At 37.5% G+C, this 16,670-nt stretch overlaps 1 protein-coding gene across 3 annotated transcripts in view; it reads left to right on the top strand.

The window, feature by feature from the left end:
- Positions 1 to 16,670, top strand: part of MYO1E (myosin IE) — an 82,857-nt gene that overhangs the window by 39,735 nt on the left and 26,452 nt on the right. For all 3 annotated transcript variants that reach the window (XR_010614727.1, XM_065688826.1, XM_065688827.1), the window contains 13 exons: positions 1,093 to 1,180; positions 2,795 to 2,884; positions 4,230 to 4,361; positions 5,245 to 5,379; positions 6,150 to 6,282; positions 9,708 to 9,904; positions 10,670 to 10,750; positions 11,115 to 11,201; positions 12,419 to 12,505; positions 13,635 to 13,802; positions 14,559 to 14,644; positions 15,238 to 15,319; positions 16,140 to 16,246. Coding sequence is in view for 2 of the 3 variants with exons in the window: in XM_065688826.1 (XP_065544898.1) it covers positions 1,093 to 1,180; positions 2,795 to 2,884; positions 4,230 to 4,361; positions 5,245 to 5,379; positions 6,150 to 6,282; positions 9,708 to 9,904; positions 10,670 to 10,750; positions 11,115 to 11,201; positions 12,419 to 12,505; positions 13,635 to 13,802; positions 14,559 to 14,644; positions 15,238 to 15,319; positions 16,140 to 16,246 (1,473 nt within the window). In the remaining variant the exon portion in view is untranslated. The remainder of the gene's footprint in view (positions 1 to 1,092; positions 1,181 to 2,794; positions 2,885 to 4,229; positions 4,362 to 5,244; positions 5,380 to 6,149; positions 6,283 to 9,707; positions 9,905 to 10,669; positions 10,751 to 11,114; positions 11,202 to 12,418; positions 12,506 to 13,634; positions 13,803 to 14,558; positions 14,645 to 15,237; positions 15,320 to 16,139; positions 16,247 to 16,670) is intronic.

The following is a 16,670-nucleotide window of genomic DNA, read 5'->3' as shown; positions in this document are numbered from 1 at the left end:
GTTGTTCATTCTCAGCAAGTCTTTTTCCTGTGCAGGAAGTGCTGATGTTTCTCTGGCAAACGTAGCTAAAATTTGTGCAGGAAAAGATGTGCATTTGATCCATATCCAGGAACAAGTAGGTGTGGGATAGAAGAGTTGACATGCACTGAAATTATTGAGGAGCTTAAAAGATTTTCACACAAAGGAAAAAAAAACAAACAACAAAAAACCATTTTGGATATCTGTCACTGAAGCAACACCTGTATGTTGTGTTTTGCATTAGTGCAGTTGTTCTTGGTCAGGGTAAATTCATTAAGGTCAAAGCTGACTTGGACCAAGATCTAAGTCTAGAGGAATTCTGTTGACATGAAGTTAGCTTTAAGGTATGAAGTAAATCATGAGGATTGTCTGGCATGCCAATCTTCTTTCCCTCTTGCAAAGCTTACTAATTGCAAGAAGGCAAATCTACTGCTGTTGTAAACATTATTCACCATTGAAATGAAATATTATAACGGAAGGAAGGAATTGTGAAAGCTAGTATGGAATATTAAGACTTCTTGTACCCTGTGTCAAGAGGCATAGGAACAGGAAGGTAGTTCTTCCGTCATTCAGGATGTGATTAATAATGCCTCATTATTTCATTCAGGAACACCTAAAACAAAAGACTCCTGAAATGAAGTAGGTATCTGGCATGCCTTTCAAAGCTTGGATTTTTGAATGAGTGTTTAGGCTGAGATCTGAAATCCCATTAAATTTAGGTGGGAATTGAGTTCTTAACACACTTGTTCTTTTTTTTTTTTTAGCATCTTGATTTAGGTCTGTTTATTTTTCAGTTTACGTAGTTCTCCGACTGTGAAGTCCCACAGAGATTCTGGTGCCCCTGCAAAATGACGTATTAAAAATGATTTATTCACAAACATATCCAAGTACCATACTACCATACTGTACCACAGTCTCTATATTACTGGGTTACCTGATGTAAATATGGTGCATATTTATTATTATTTGTTGTTAAGGTAGCTAGTCTTGATTGAACGGGATAAACCTCAAATTACTCCATTCTAGATTTACTGAAAAACTAAGAAGTACATTATTGTGTTCCTTTTTTTGTAGTGGGGAAAGTGGTGCTGGAAAGACTGTAGCAGCTAAATATATCATGAGTTATATCTCCAAAATTTCAGGAGGTGGCCCTAAAGTACAGGTGAGTTGATACAGAGTAATACTGAAGCATAAGCATAGTCTATATTCAAACATTGTATGACAAGAATATGTCTTGGCAAACACAAGGCACTCTACTGAAGAAGCTTGTGGTTGAGCAGGTAGAAATACTTACAAGCCCTCAATAGCAGAGATAGCTGAAGTGGGCAGTGACCTGCTTGCTTGCCGGGCTGCTTATGTGATGAGAGCTGTATGAGAAAAATCCGCAGACAGAGTCAGCTCTGCTGAGAGATTTGTAGCTCTTTTGCTGAATTATCTCTACAAACAATTTCATTTATTTATTTAAAATTAGGGGGTAAAGGTACTGTAATTGTTGTTCTTAACCAGATTAAGAACAGGAATCAACCTCCTCTTAGTAGATGTGTGGGGTTTTCCTCCTGTGTTGTTCTCTTTCTCTTGAACACTGAGATGGCTTTTTGGGGTTCTATTATTTCCATAAAAGCTCTGATTTGTATGCATACATCAGAGAGCCAGCAGCAGGAGTATCATCTTGTTTCTTGAGGTTGTCTAGTAAAAATAAGAGAACCTGAAAGTCCGCTGAAACAACAAATAGTTGCTTCTGTTAATAGCTATACTATCAATGTCTGCTGTATCAAAATTTATTAGCTAAAGCTAATTGAGTGAATTAGCTGTAAAAATTCCCTTGATGATATTACATTGGCCGACAGGCAGTGGTAGGTAGGTAGTTACGGCATTTGCAGTCCACTCTTTTGAGTGCTTACTGTTAGTTTTTTGCTTTATTGCAGTCTCTGATGTTGAGTATGTTCTTCCTGCTTAGTTTTGTGCAATAGTGATAGTGGGAACATTGCAGAGAATATTTCAGTAACCAAGAGAATGACCCCGGGAAAAGTATGCATTGTTATTTTTGAAATAAGTATAATCCTATTTTCTAAGTAAATATCTTATTTGTTTAAAAGATTCCGGCTTTTTGTACAAAATAAAAAAATATTCCTAGTGATTCCCAAGTACCAGTTGATGAAGTTGGTAAGTTGCCTTGAGCATTTCTTTTGAGATAAAATTCAGTCTTCACAACCCAGCAGTCATTGAGTTTGTTCAAACCTAATGTCTTGTCCATACTTCCATCTCCTAGGAGCAGATGAAGAGACAATAGTAACATACCTAGTTGCTTTCTGAGACAACTAGATAGCAGCATTATTGATCCCAAAACAGGCTGCTGAAGCAACTGCAGGCTCCTACATTTCATGCTGCTCTAACTTCATTGATTGTGGTTCCGGGCCCCCACAAAAGATTTAAATGCTCATGTGTAAGGAGGAAATTGCTTAAAATCAAGATGGTGAAAAAACAGATCAATTAATTTGTTGTGTTGTTTGACAGAACAATGAACAGAAGGACCAGTTTCTATAGGCAGTTTGTTCAGTTTTGTAGGTTTTCCTTTAAAAAGTAGGAACTAGAAGCTCTGAAAAAGAAAAGCTGGTTAGATTTGGTTCCTTATCTGATCAAGAGGGTTTCTTACAGATGCAGGATTTCTGGCTTTTTAATATATAACTCAGATGTCATGGGTTTCTGGAAAATATTTAAGAACTTTTAAAATGCCTGTTTCTGAATCTCTATTTCTCTGCTTTTCCTGAAATTTTAGCATGTTAAAGATATTATTCTGCAGTCCAACCCTTTACTGGAGGCTTTTGGGAATGCAAAAACTGTACGGAACAACAACTCCAGCAGATTTGTAAGTCCTTCTACTGTAGAGAATACTTTATTCTTCCAACTTCTGTTGCAGAGACGCTATTCAGGAGTATAATATGAATTGATTACAAATGAATTCAATTAAATAAAATATAAAGTGTGTTTTGAAGCATGGTGTTAAGAGGCATCTGTTTCATTCTGTATAGGCTGTGCATTTGGTTCTCTTACAATATGTACTGGTCAATTCATTTATAGCATGTTAAGTCTGCAAACAAATAATTTATCAGCAGCAAAGTGGCCAGTTTTCCAGGTCAGCAAAATAGATGCAGTAATACATTAAAAAATGAATACAAAAGAAGATAAGGGTTTAGGGTTTTTTTTCTTTTGTTTTTGTTTGGGTTTTTTTGTTTTGTTTTGTTTTAAATGGATGAAACCACCCTTAGAGTTGTTTGATGGGAAAGGTCCTTACTAATATGTACAGAAAGTAGGCAGGTATTTTCTTCAGCTTGTCTATTGTACAAATATAAAATAGTCAAAATCATTGTGAAATGCCTATTTACTAGATAATGTACTATAGTTTCTAAGTTATACATAGGCTTTACAAACCTAAGGTTTGTTCCTCTGCCAATATGAGTGTTAGTGCAATTAATATCCTCCCTATAATTGCTTTACCTTCCTTCCAAGCAGAACATTATACTTGCCGTGGGTTGTAAATCTGTTCCATTTACTTCCTGCATAGGTGGGCCTTATGGCTTCCTTTACACTAAGCAGGAGTCTCAGCAGCTAAAAGAAGCCACTGATTTCCTCTCTACATTTGCATTAACACATGATGTATTATTCTGAGTCTAGCGCTGTGTAAATGCATAAAGAAAGATAGGGGGTACTTCAAGAATCCAAGCTTAGGTTATACCTTGAGGCAGCCGGGTCACTGTATCTGTAAAGAGTTAATATCCTAGTAACCTTCCTTGTGGCAACATACAAGTGTGTGGAGACCTCATAGCAGCCTTCCAGTACCTGAAGGGGGCCTATAGGGATGCTGGGGAGGGACTCTTCATCAGGGACTGTAGTGACAGGACAAGGGGTAACGGGTTAAAACTTAAACAGGGGAAGTTTAGATTGGATATAAGGAGGAAATTCTTTCCTGTGAGGGTGGTGAGACACTGGAATGGGTTGCCCAAGGGGGTTGTGAGTGCTCCATCCCTGGCAGTGTTCAAGGCCAGGTTGGACAGAGCCTTGGGTGGGATGGTTTAGTGTGAGGTGTCCCTGCTTATGGCAGGGGGTTGGAACTAGATGATCTTGAGGTCCTTTCCAACCCTAACTATTCTATGATTCTATGATTTCAGATTTGTATGTGCTAATCGTTCAACAGCTCTAATTATTTATTGCAGGGCAAATACTTTGAAATCCAGTTTAGCCCAGGTGGAGAGCCAGACGGAGGGAAAATCTCCAACTTCCTACTGGAAAAGTCTCGAGTTGTAATGAGGAATCCTGGAGAGAGGAGTTTTCACATTTTTTACCAGGTCAGGAATGTATAGGTCTTTTCCCAGGTACTTAAAATAACTAGGACAAGTTTTTCGTTTTGATTAAAAGGTCATGCTCAACACAGGGAGATTACTGAATGCACACAGCAGAAGGTCATCTGGACATGACCAGGAAGCTTGGCAGCTTGTTAAGATACCATCTAACATAGACCTACTTAGCTGCTTTGCAGCTCCAGAACAAAGATACTTCAATATTTCAAATTCTTTTCTGAAGTTGGTTAGTTTGTTCATTCCTTCTTGTTGCAGCCATGTCTGTGCACAACTGTGCAGATTTTACATAGGACTGAGGAACTTCTCTGGCATCACTGAGAGTATGGGAGCCTTTTTTAACCACTCTGTTATTTAGCCTTGACCCTGTTGGCCTAAATGATGCAAAGAGGTGTGACTTGAGCCACGCTCCCAATCAGCATGGCATCGAAGCAGTTCAAAGCTTGCTGAATGAATGGGCAAAAAGGATACTTGGTCTCACAATTAGAGTCACAAATAATGCTTTTTCAGGGTGTTGTTTCAACTCTGCCTACTTTTAGTAGGCATGGAAAACGTGATGCTCCTGAAAATTTAGATAAGACATTGCAGATGCAAAAACCCATGTTGTCGTAACTGTATGAGTTAAGGAAGACATTTACGTCAGTCATGGGCTTTGCTTTTTACTAGATGTGGAAGATAGAACTAAACCGTTTGTGGGAATGGGAATGAAAGCTGGTCTTTTGGGTTAAACAATTAACAAAGGGCAGGAAGGATGCATACTTGGCACAGCACTGTCCCTTCCAGTAATTTCAGCCTCAGACACCTATTTCCAACCTGTCCCATCTTTGCTGAAGATCACTGTATGACACCTATTTTGGGGATTTCTATTCTGCAGCTAATTGAAGGTGCCTCCTCAGAACAAAAAAGCAGTCTTGGCATTACCGGTATGGACTACTATTATTATCTAAGTCTCTCTGGATCCTACAAGGTTGATGATATTAATGACAAATCAGATTTCCAAGAAACACTGGTGAGTTGTTTTTACTCTATGATTTGCACAGTGCTTGATGTGTGCCCATTTTACTGTTCATTTATAGCAAAGACATTGATGTGTTAATGGTGGAATGAGAAATTAATGTAGGTATAACTTAAACTATGTTTTACCCTGTGGGACATACGTTACCCTGAAGAGGTCCTATGTTGCAGCTTAAAAAGCCTGCACAAAATGTGTGGCTTAGGTTCACTTTAGTCAGTTGAGAAGACATTCTAAATTACACATACTTTAGGTTCCAAACCCCCATCTTCTTGTGGATTATTTTCTAGTAAATTGCTGAAATTCACAGCCGAAACCAGGCAGACCGTGCTGCTTTTTAGAGCCATTCAATGCAACTTCACAGTTCCGGTCTCAGTAGATGAACTGTCTGTGTAGAAGGAATGAATTCATTGTCTCTAAGTTCGTTGTCTATTTTGCAATGAAAATAATTTATCTTTAGTGTGACACATCAGAGCAGGTGCCTGTGTTTTTAGTAACTTTCAATTTTTTTCCAGAGTTTCTTTAGCTAATGTCTTCTAAATGGTTTAGCTGCTTCTATATTTAATTGGAAAATTACAGAAATGCTGAAGTAGGACAGCTGGTACCTTTTGGAAGTTCAGTGCAGGCTGTAATGAAATTTGGTTGCCTTAAGAATTTGAATTGCTTTCAAAAACCCAGATTTTTAACATCAATATTTTAAAGGGACTTCTATGACAAAAGTCATTGAACAGATCCTTCAACTGATCCAATAATTTTTTTCTTTGCAGCATGCAATGAGTGTGATTGGGATCTTTGCAGAGGAGCAGGCATTGGTGCTGCAGATAGTGGCAGGAATACTGCATTTGGGAAACATCAGTTTCAAAGAAGTTGGCAACTATGCAGGAGTAGAGAGTGAGGAATGTAAGTACCTCTGGAAACTCTTACAGAAGTAGCAATGGGCTGAAGCCCAGATGGCATAAAGTGAGCTTCAATCTTGAGCTGCTTATCCAAACACAGTGCATCATTTCTTACAGAGCAGGGCTGCTCATGTACACTGTATTCCAAAAGCAATGGTAGTGAGGCCCCTGTTTTGCCTTATACAATGCCACTGACTTAACAGGGTGCAGTTTTGAATTAAAAAAATCCTTTTCCAGCCTTTGAGTATGAAATAATAGAAATTGTGAGAAACGCGCAAGCTTTCAATGCATTACCACACATTCATAAAAATACCCATTTTAGATGTGGTTTGCCTGACCTCATTTTCATGTGCACGCAGCTATCAACTTGTAGAGCATCCCCAGTGTCAGGTATAGAGTCAGTACTCAGGCATATACATATATATGTACATGCATCCAGAAGAGTGCCTTAAAAACAGAAATTCAAAATTGAATTGGCATTCAGAATTTGGATACTACAGTTCTGTTTCCTTTCGCAAAGTTCTCAACCTGTACCTCCTTATTGGGTGCATCTACTGTGTAACTATTATTTCCTTATCCATAGTGCACAGTCTTTGCATCCTTCACCTCTTGCTGATGTTTTATATTAGCTAGGCCCACATCAGTAACATGTTGAAAGATGACTGATCTTGATTTTTCAACATTTTTTTGTCATGATTTATAGCTTGCATCTGATATAGATTTTGTTATCTTGATAGTTTAAGGACAAGAGTGGATAAGCACAACATATGTGGTAGCTTATACATATCTATCTGTTCTCTTAACTTATTTCAGAATGGTCCTTTTGTTTATGAAAACTGCATTTGTTTAGTTTTAGGTAAGTTAAATATGAATAAAGTATATTGTCTAGGTAACTTCCCTCCCAGCTGCATTAGTACTCTCCTACTATTTCTTTTAAAACACAGGGAAATAAAAATCAGTCATTTTTAACCTTAATTTCTTAATTTGAGAGAATAGTAAGTGAACCCAAAGAACAACATTTTGTGGCTTTTTATACATCCAAATGAAAGTATAGGAATTTTTATATGCCTCGTGATTCCAAATGAGTTACTGTGCTTCCATATGAATCACAGTATTCAATTTTTTAATGAAATCAGGACATAGCTAGACAAGATAGATAACAGAGCACTGCATCAAGAAGTACAAAACTGAAAAGACAGGAGTTGAGAATAAGTTGGTAAATGTGAATGGGTTTTTGTGATGAGCCTTGTACACCATATTTTTCTTGCTCGCTGGGATGCAAGTACAGAAGTAGTGTATGAATAACACATTGAAAAAATAGCAGATAGAATGAATATAGAACTTAGTTATAAACATACTGCATTTTAAACAAGCCAGAGAAGAAAGAGCGATGTCTAATACAATTTCTACATTATGAAGTTAAGAGTTGGGTTCATTTCTCTTTTCCAGTTTTCCTCCCAGTTTACTGCTTGTCCTAGCCAACTAAATAGTAAAGCATTTATAGCCTGGATAGCCATGAAAGATAAAACACAATGAAAGACCACTGATAAATCATGCTTTGTGTAAGTCTGAAATAAGAAGTTCTAAGAATTTGGTCAATAGGGTTCTTGTTGTTGTATAGCCAACTGCAAAAAAACATGCAGAGGCCATTCTTCAAGACTCCAAAACCCTTGGTCTCATACTCCGAGTCAGAATCAAATCTAGACAGACCATTCTCGCCAGACATTTAGATAAACACTTCTTTAAAACTCCTAGTGATTACTGTCTGTTACAGTCCTTGATTGTAATTAATATTTGGGGAAAAAAATTGTCATCATTTATTCTAAATTTTCAATGTTGCAAATCATGCCAAATACTACTTGTTCCCTGCTGACTGCAGAAAATGATTTAGACCATCCCTCTTTACACTTGCATTGTATTGAAAGATTTGCTTTACGCTTTCTGAAAATGACAACATGAACCTATCCTTTTTCAGCTTTTCTTCACAGATTATATTTAAAGCTATTCTACAGAATGCTACTGATGGCTCTTTGAGGATCATTTTTTCAATTCCATGCATATCCTGCTTTATAGTAGTTTCTAGATGGTAATTCTATGATCCCTAACTAGGGAAAATAATCAGGCACCTTAAGAATGACAAGTTAGAACCAGTCATGTCCATCTATTCTTTCTTTGCAGTAAATCATTAGCACTGTGAAGGAAGAGTTTCTTAGGTGTGTGTAGTGATTGTTACAAATTCTTACAGTAGTATTGGCTAAATATTTATTCTGGTATCTTTACTGTATATGTGAGCATGTTTGGTCTAGAATTACCTACATTCTTTTTAGTTTTAAAGCATTTGATATTTGACTTCTATGTACTCTGCAACCTGATTTCTCAGCGAGTTACCAGAGATGTTGCCAGTGACTCAACCTTTATTAGTTATGTGGTTCCTAGTACTCTAGAGTAAATGCTTTATGATTGTAATAAATCAGATTTCAGAGACCTGATGGTTATGTGAAGTGTTAAAAATAATTTTGGATTAATGTAGTGATGGGTGACGTTGCAGATGTGTGACGTACAAGTGGCTGCTGCCTTAGTGATTATTTTACATCCTCCTCATGCTGGTAAAGTAGATCTGAAAGCAATGGAACGTGAAGGAAACACTGTTAGAGGATTGTGTGATTTAGTGGAGGTTCAATACCAACTCCGAGAGCTGCCCTTGGGAGCTAGCTCCATTTGCTTTTGAGGTATTTCTCATTTTCCATTCCTTAAGGTGTGTGACACCTGCAGCTAACATCTGCACCACGTGTTAAGAATGAAAAGAGTACTAGATTTATGGCAGCTTATTGCACAGATGTGTTTTTATGCTTCATTTTTAAACAAGGAAAACCAGAATTTGCAACGTACCTCCAGAGTAAGGGGTTAAAAAACAAACCCAAATAAATGGCAAGGCAGTTGAAAACTCTTTGTAGTATCTTTACTTACAAGAAGAAAGGGAGAGAATATTCAGAAGTAGATGGCATTTTCTTTATTGCAATTTAAGCATTTCGTAATTTTACAAAGAATTTTTAATTGTGTCAATCTTTATTTAATGTGTGAGCTCTATGTTTCATTTCAATCTTCCCTGGGAGTAATTTGTTTGAACCACATAGTTCAAAACTATGACCTAAGCTAGTTTATACATTTGAAGGACTAAAGGTACAGAAATAACTAATTTAGTTCAAGGTGGTTTATTTTAATTGAAATCCATGTAAGTAAAGAATTGAAAATGACCTTGGGGGGATTAAGGAAATTTTAAAGACATAAATCTCACCTCTTTTTAAGCTGCTTGCCCCATGAGGTTTATTACTGCTGATTGTTATTAGAGATACAGCTAATTTTTTTGCCTTCATTCTGTATTGTTTTAGTCTGTGAGTCATAATCCAGTAACCCCTTTCTTTCTTGCAGTTTTGGCTTTCCCTGCTTTTCTCCTGGGAATTAACCAGGAGCGCCTAAAGGAAAAACTGACCAGCAGACAGATGGACAGCAAGTGGGGAGGCAAATCTGAGTCTATTAATGTAACGCTAAATGTGGAACAAGCCTGTTACACCAGGGATGCACTGGCCAAGGCCCTTCATTCCCGTGTTTTTGATTACTTGGTGGATGTAAGTTGGATTTGCTTGAATCTACTGAAATATCAAAACAAAACAGAAATACACTAGGAATGTTTCTTGCAGTACTTTTCTTGCTTACCATTTCTTTAACTCAGTCTGTTTCCTTGCCTGAACCTTAGCAGCAGCACTGAGCAGGACAATGGGAGCCTGACCACAGGTATCATATACAAGGCACGATATAACAAGTGCTACACATTCTTTGAAGCAAATGAGCAGTGCTTTCAGCACTATATTTGCATTTTTCTGCTGCAACTGTCCCATAGGACACCCTGACATCTTCTGTCAGTCCATACTTCTCTGAGTCTTACTTTCTCCTAAGTAGTGGATTATTTTCAGATGAGCACTGAGGCTGCAAAGTAGGGGAATACAGAAATAGGTGAAAAGATTCATGGTGCCATCTGCAAAATGCATCAAGTATCACACTTAAAGCCGTTCTTTTTTTGTTGGCTTCCCCCCCCCCTCCCCCCCTTTTTTTTTTTTAACTGAGCCAGTTACGCCACAGGGAAAAGATTTTTACGAACAGTGGATCCAAAGGCTCACTAACCTGGAAAACAGGGTGGTGTACTCTATTTCCTAGCTGCTCATAACACTCAATTAAAAAGTGAAAGTAAAATACCCTATTATGTATATTTGTATTCCATTAAAGTATGCTCTTTTTAAATAAACAATCTTTTTATATAAATATTAAAGGATTTGAATATCTCTTTCAAATGTATAAACTACACTTTGGTTTACATTTTGTTTCTGTTTTATTAGTCTATTAATAAAGCTATGGAGAAGGACCACGAAGAATATAATATCGGTGTTCTTGATATTTATGGCTTTGAAATATTCCAGGTAAGGCAGTGCAATACTTTGGGTTTGAGCTGATCTGACTTGGGAGAGTTTTTTATTTAGAGGCAAAAAAGAATCCAAACCACAAAACCCCCCAAACAAATCCTGTGGCCAGAACCCAACCCAGCTTCCTGGACATTGAGTTCTCACTGGTAATGTCTCACTTAGTTAACACAAAGTATGGAAGAAACTTCAAAGAAACTAGGTCAGTGATCTTAAAAGATCTGAGATTACGCAGAATGTCTATAAAGTCAGCAACCCATCCATCATTGACAGTGTTTCTTTGAAGCTTATTGCCAGCATAAGAGCTAAGAAAAACTGCATATAAAGCATGAGACTAATTTTTAAATTGTTTCCTTTTCTATAGAAAAATGGTTTTGAACAGTTTTGCATCAACTTCGTTAATGAAAAGCTACAGCAGATTTTTATTGAACTGACACTGAAGGCAGAACAGGTAACCAGGCATTTATTGTCTTTGTATTCCTAAATGAGCTATTTATTGCTTTTTCACTTGGTGGAAAAAATGAGGTTTCATTGTCTGCTAACAATAATCTTTGCCTTGCTAATCAAGACAAAGAAAAAAAATTGCCTTCTTGTTGGCTGACCCTAAAACTGTGAATAGTTTTAGCTACAGGCATTTTTCTCTAGTACAGTAGCACAGAATTGAGTCCATCACAGTTTACTTACTAATGCAGTCATATGACTGCCCAGACTTGCTGCATATTCTGACTCATGGACAGAAATGGAAAACTGCAGCTTGGTTCCATCCCTGTGCTTTCATTGGACATGACACACATTTAAATGGGAATGCTTTTCATAATTTCCTCAACACCCGTTTATTTTTGTTAATATATATGGGTGAAATACATTACTGAGACATGCAGAAATACTTCTGAAAGTATTTGCAGTTCTCTGCTCACAGTCTTACTGCAAAATCTCACTTTATATATATAAAGAGTGTGAGCTTCTGCATGGGAGGGCAGACAGAATGCAGCTGAGACAGAAGCAGTGTATACAGCATGAGCTCAGGCCTGGCACCAGCTTTAGGACACCGTTTTCAAGAATGCCTTTGTATAAAAGTAACTGATCATTGCAGCTGAGTGCACAAACGACCTGCTAAGTATCTAGCTCAACTCTATGTATGCAACTGAGTGGTGAATTGAACCTGATTTTGGTGTCATTTCCCCTCTTCCCGCCCTCCTCAGTCTCTTGGTGGTTACAGTGATTGTGTAGAAATACAAGTAGAGCTCTTTCTCCAGTTCATGTGCATTTCTGAATGTATTGTTTTGGGGGGTCTGATCCTTTGATATGCCCATCAGTCTGAATTTTTACAGTAGACTAGGATATGGGTGCTTAGGTGCACTGTCAAGATAGTGTAAAAGTCACTTGCAAAGTACTTTGACAGTGAATGCACTGATGAAATAATCCTGCTCTTACCAGTAACTACTCAGGGGCTGTGAATGACAATAGAATGTGTGGAGGGGTGGATTCTGATTCATATCTTTGGCATTAGAGAATGGATTTAACTATCATAAGGGTCATTTTTCCCACCTCCCCCCAGTTTCACATTTGATGAGTCTTTCTGAGCAGGAGTTAGTGCAGAGTTTATGTATAGGTAGTGCATTGTAAAACTAGAGGTACACCTGCAGTGCATCTCTTTTTACCCAACAGGAAGAATATGTGCAAGAAGGAATCAGATGGACACCAATAGATTACTTCAACAACAAAATAGTGTGCGACCTTATAGAGAACAAAGTAGTAAGTATTTAGAACAAACAGATGGAAAAAGCAATAAGATTTTTCTCTAAAATATTTGGGCAACTGCTTTGCTGTCAAGAACGTTCATAGGAAAAATGCAAATACTGTTGTTCAGTTACTGAGTCATCCTAAACCTATATATAAATCTTACATAAGATGGCTTACAAGAGCACTAAGATATATGTCATCCAAGATGTATGTTATCCAAGATACTGACCAATGAGAGACCCATAAGATAGCATGATTGATGTGTGACTAAAAAAGTAATGATGGAAATTAAAATTTTATTCACCTAAATTTATCTTGAACTTCATGATGTATTCTCCGGTACATCAGTACAGCTCTTTGTGTCCCTGGGGGCTGTATTTCTGTCTGGGGAAGCTACAATACCCACTTCCTCTGAAGTACTGTCGCAAATTAAGCAGAAACAAGTGCTGAGGGAATATGAGGAAGTGCTGTAGATACAAGAAATTTGTGTCTTTGCTCCACATAAAGCCTTCATGTTCTGATTTGGGGGGACAACAAATCTTGTTTTAGAACAGAAGTAGGTTGTTTTTCAGCTAGCTCTTTGTCCTCATGAAAGCCAGGTAATTTTAACAGTACTTCAAAAAACTATAGTGACTTGTGTTTAAATGCTCATCAGATTTAGCCCATCTCCTATCTGTATCAGGATAGCTAGGAAGATAGGATTTATATCACAGTTGTAGATAGCTCTTAAGTTTGTCACACTACTCCATGTGAGTTTAAATACTTATCTCAGACACAGGCTGTTTTTTGGTTGTTTTTTTGTTTTTTTTTTGTGGAACAAGAAAGAAGGTTGCTTTGTGAGGGAATTAAAAACTAAAACAAATGTTGGGCATTTGGGCATTTTAGTTTATTGTCAACAGCCATCATTGATTTCCCACTGTCACTATAATTTCATGAAGTGGCATCTCTCCTTAAACTGCACACTTGTGCACGCAGATTAATCTCTACTAGGAACTCCACTGACAGGAGGAATTTTTCCTGGTGCGGCTTTGCTGTAGTGTTTTTTGTAGAAAAGGTGTTTTTCTGTTTTCAGGGGGAAAAAATTGCATCATAATTCTTTCCTCACTTCTTTTGCCATTCTTGTTATCTTCCAACACATTAGAATCCCCCAGGGATTATGAGCATTTTAGATGATGTGTGTGCCACAATGCATGCAGTGGGAGAAGGAGCTGACCAAACACTGCTTCAAAAACTCCAGATGCAGATTGGGACTCATGAACATTTCAACAGCTGGAACCAGGGATTTATCATTCATCATTATGCTGGAAAGGTAATGTGGAAAATCATCACTGAATTCTGCATAATGTATTTATAAAGATAAAACAGTAATGAAGGGAAGGGGGAAGCCCTGTAGAGGGCTGTTTTGATTTTCAGTAGGTAAGAGTATCTCAGGAGACAGTGTCTTCCTTTCACAATGTAGGGAGCTAAGCACAGATATGCCCTAACACATGTCCCTTCCTTAGCAACAAGGCCCAGATTCAACTCTATCAAACATACCAAATGTAATATTAAGTGTAATAAATAAATGCCCTTAGTATTTTATGTAAATATAATCTTAATTGTTGCTTATAGTAGCAGTAAATTTAAAGAATCCAAATAGAAAAATGATCCTTAGGGGATGATATAATAATCAAACTGGGAACCTAATGTACAGTTGTGTCTTCTTTGGATATATTTCTCAGATTGTTCATGATTAAAGTAAAGGTAAACCCTTAATGCAAAAATTTCCATTCAGTAAAATTCAGTATTAAAGTGACTTTAATTCTTTAATCTAGTGTCAGATTCCATTTACTTGCTCCATAGCAATCTTTCTCACTGAATTTAAATACATACATGAAATTCCTTTTATGCTTGTTGTGAGTTAACTAATAGTATATGCAAGGAGGTAGTGATCATTGTAGTATTTTTAATTTATACCAAACTAACCAAGAAGTTAGAACAGGTGCTGATGAGAACAGAATTTAAATTTTCTTTAATTATCGGGTTCTCAACTTACCACAAACACTCAATTTCCACCTTGGCCCAGGTATCTTATGATATGGATGGATTCTGCGAGAGAAATCGGGATGTTCTTTTCATGGACTTGATTGAACTCATGCAGAGCAGTGATTTGTACGTAAGCAAAACTTGCTTAAAGCTAGGAATAATGTGTTAGTTCAGATGGGTGCAGAGGGCCTGAATTCTCTACTTTGCAACTTGTGAACTGATTTGTATAAAATTGGAAATAAAACATCAGTGCCATAGAACAGTATCACTTGCATTATGTTGACCTTTGTTTTCTGCAAATGTGAGTAAGTAAGGTACTGCAGTGTCAGAATCAAATGGTGTAATGATAGCTGTTTGAGCCTCGACCAAGGCCATCAGTGATTTGGCACTGACTCAGGGCAGGCACGGTAACATATAAAATAACTGTTTTGTTTTGTTTTGTTACTTGGTTTAATTAATTGAGGCTTACTTTTTGAAAAAATGTTTCTTTGAGTCTGGAAGTCTGGTATCGTGTCTTTTAGGGCTCACTGAAACAGCAATGTATCTCTGTGAGGAGTGAAGCTCCTGGGAAATACTGATCTTTAAATAGATTTGGTAAAACTCAAGTTTAATAGAAATAGCTATTTATATTCGGCTCAACTATCAACTTTTACAGCATATTCCTTAACATTCCTGCATTGCATTGTTTTTCCAACGCTGTTTTATTAATTCTTTCTTAGGCCTTTTATAAAGGCTCTGTTTCCTGAAAATCTTCAAGTGGACAAGAAGGGCCGTCCTACCACTGCGGGCAGCAAAATCAAAGTATGTCTAATTCTGCTGCATTAGTATGTGTATGGATGGGGGTGTGTTTGTGTATGGAGACTTAAAAAAACCCCAGTAGTCTTTGCTGGTTTTTTTTTTTTTTACCGTCCAGACTTTTGTGGAGACATCAGGAGTATCTCAATTGCATTGTTTTATCTGTTAAAATCCTGTTTTGCCCAGCACCACTGTTCATTACATCCTCTGTTCAGCTGCATTGTACAGCAGTGAATTTTCCAAATGAGCAATTGATGGCAGTGATAATACTACTTGCATGTGCATAATGAATGAGCCCCTTCACTCAGCCACTTCATGTCCTACAATTAACTATAGATAACTGGTCTCTTTATAGTGCAGAAATGCATCAGGACCTAATCCAGCGCCCACTGAAGTCAACAGAAGTCTTGCTACTGACCATAATGTGCCTTGAATAAGGCAGCAAGTGTTACAAGGCAAGCATCTTTTTTGAGACCGGTTGTAAAATATATGCTTAGATTACACACTTGCAGACTTTGGGAAATGATATTTCATCAACCTGTTCCTGTATATTTCACCGTGACAGTCAAGTTCACCTGAGGCATGCCTTGTCACTCCATATTTTTATAAAATAGTTTAAATATATTCACATAGCTGGAGGTAGTGGTACCTTCCAGTTACTGGTGAATTTCTCACGAGGTGCATGTTATCTCAAGAGACTTCGGTTGTTCTGGAGAAAGACCAGAGGCAACTGAATCATTGGCAGATGGCTGATAAGTTTTGGAATCCTCTCACAGGATTTACCCTGTTCAGCTCAAATCCTGGTTTTTTTTCTTCAATTTTACAGAAACAAGCAAATGACCTTGTTGGCACCCTGATGAAGTGTACACCCCATTACATCCGCTGCATCAAACCAAATGAAACAAAGAAGTCTCGAGACTGGGAGGAGAGCAGGTATGGATAAACAGAGTATACAATGAGGAACAGTGCTAATAGTCAACAGTAGCCTGTAAAATTCATAGTTTGTAGTCATAAAGCCTACAGATTGTAGTGAAATGACCTAATTGTGGTCACTTGGTCTAAATCAGCAGCTAGTATGTGCAGTTCTGAGCTTTTCTCCTGTCAGTTCTGAATAATCATCATTTGCATAACAGTAACACAATCAGTATATTAAAGGCTCCAGTTTTCCATGTGCAGTTTGCACACCACATGCATTATACATCCATTGTAACTTCTGCTTTATGCTTTGGGAACAGCTTCTGTTAGGTAGCTAAAGAGCCAGCAGGATGTCTGTATCTGCTTTTATGTATCAAACTTACCAAAAGGTCTCTGTAGCCAACAATGTGGAAGGCTGTTTTTTTTTACTTCTAGACTTTTA

Source organism: Lathamus discolor, chromosome 8, assembly GCF_037157495.1.
Source record: "Lathamus discolor isolate bLatDis1 chromosome 8, bLatDis1.hap1, whole genome shotgun sequence".
NCBI lineage: Eukaryota > Metazoa > Chordata > Aves > Psittaciformes > Psittacidae > Lathamus > Lathamus discolor.
This window is presented reverse-complemented; position numbering and strand designations above follow the sequence as displayed.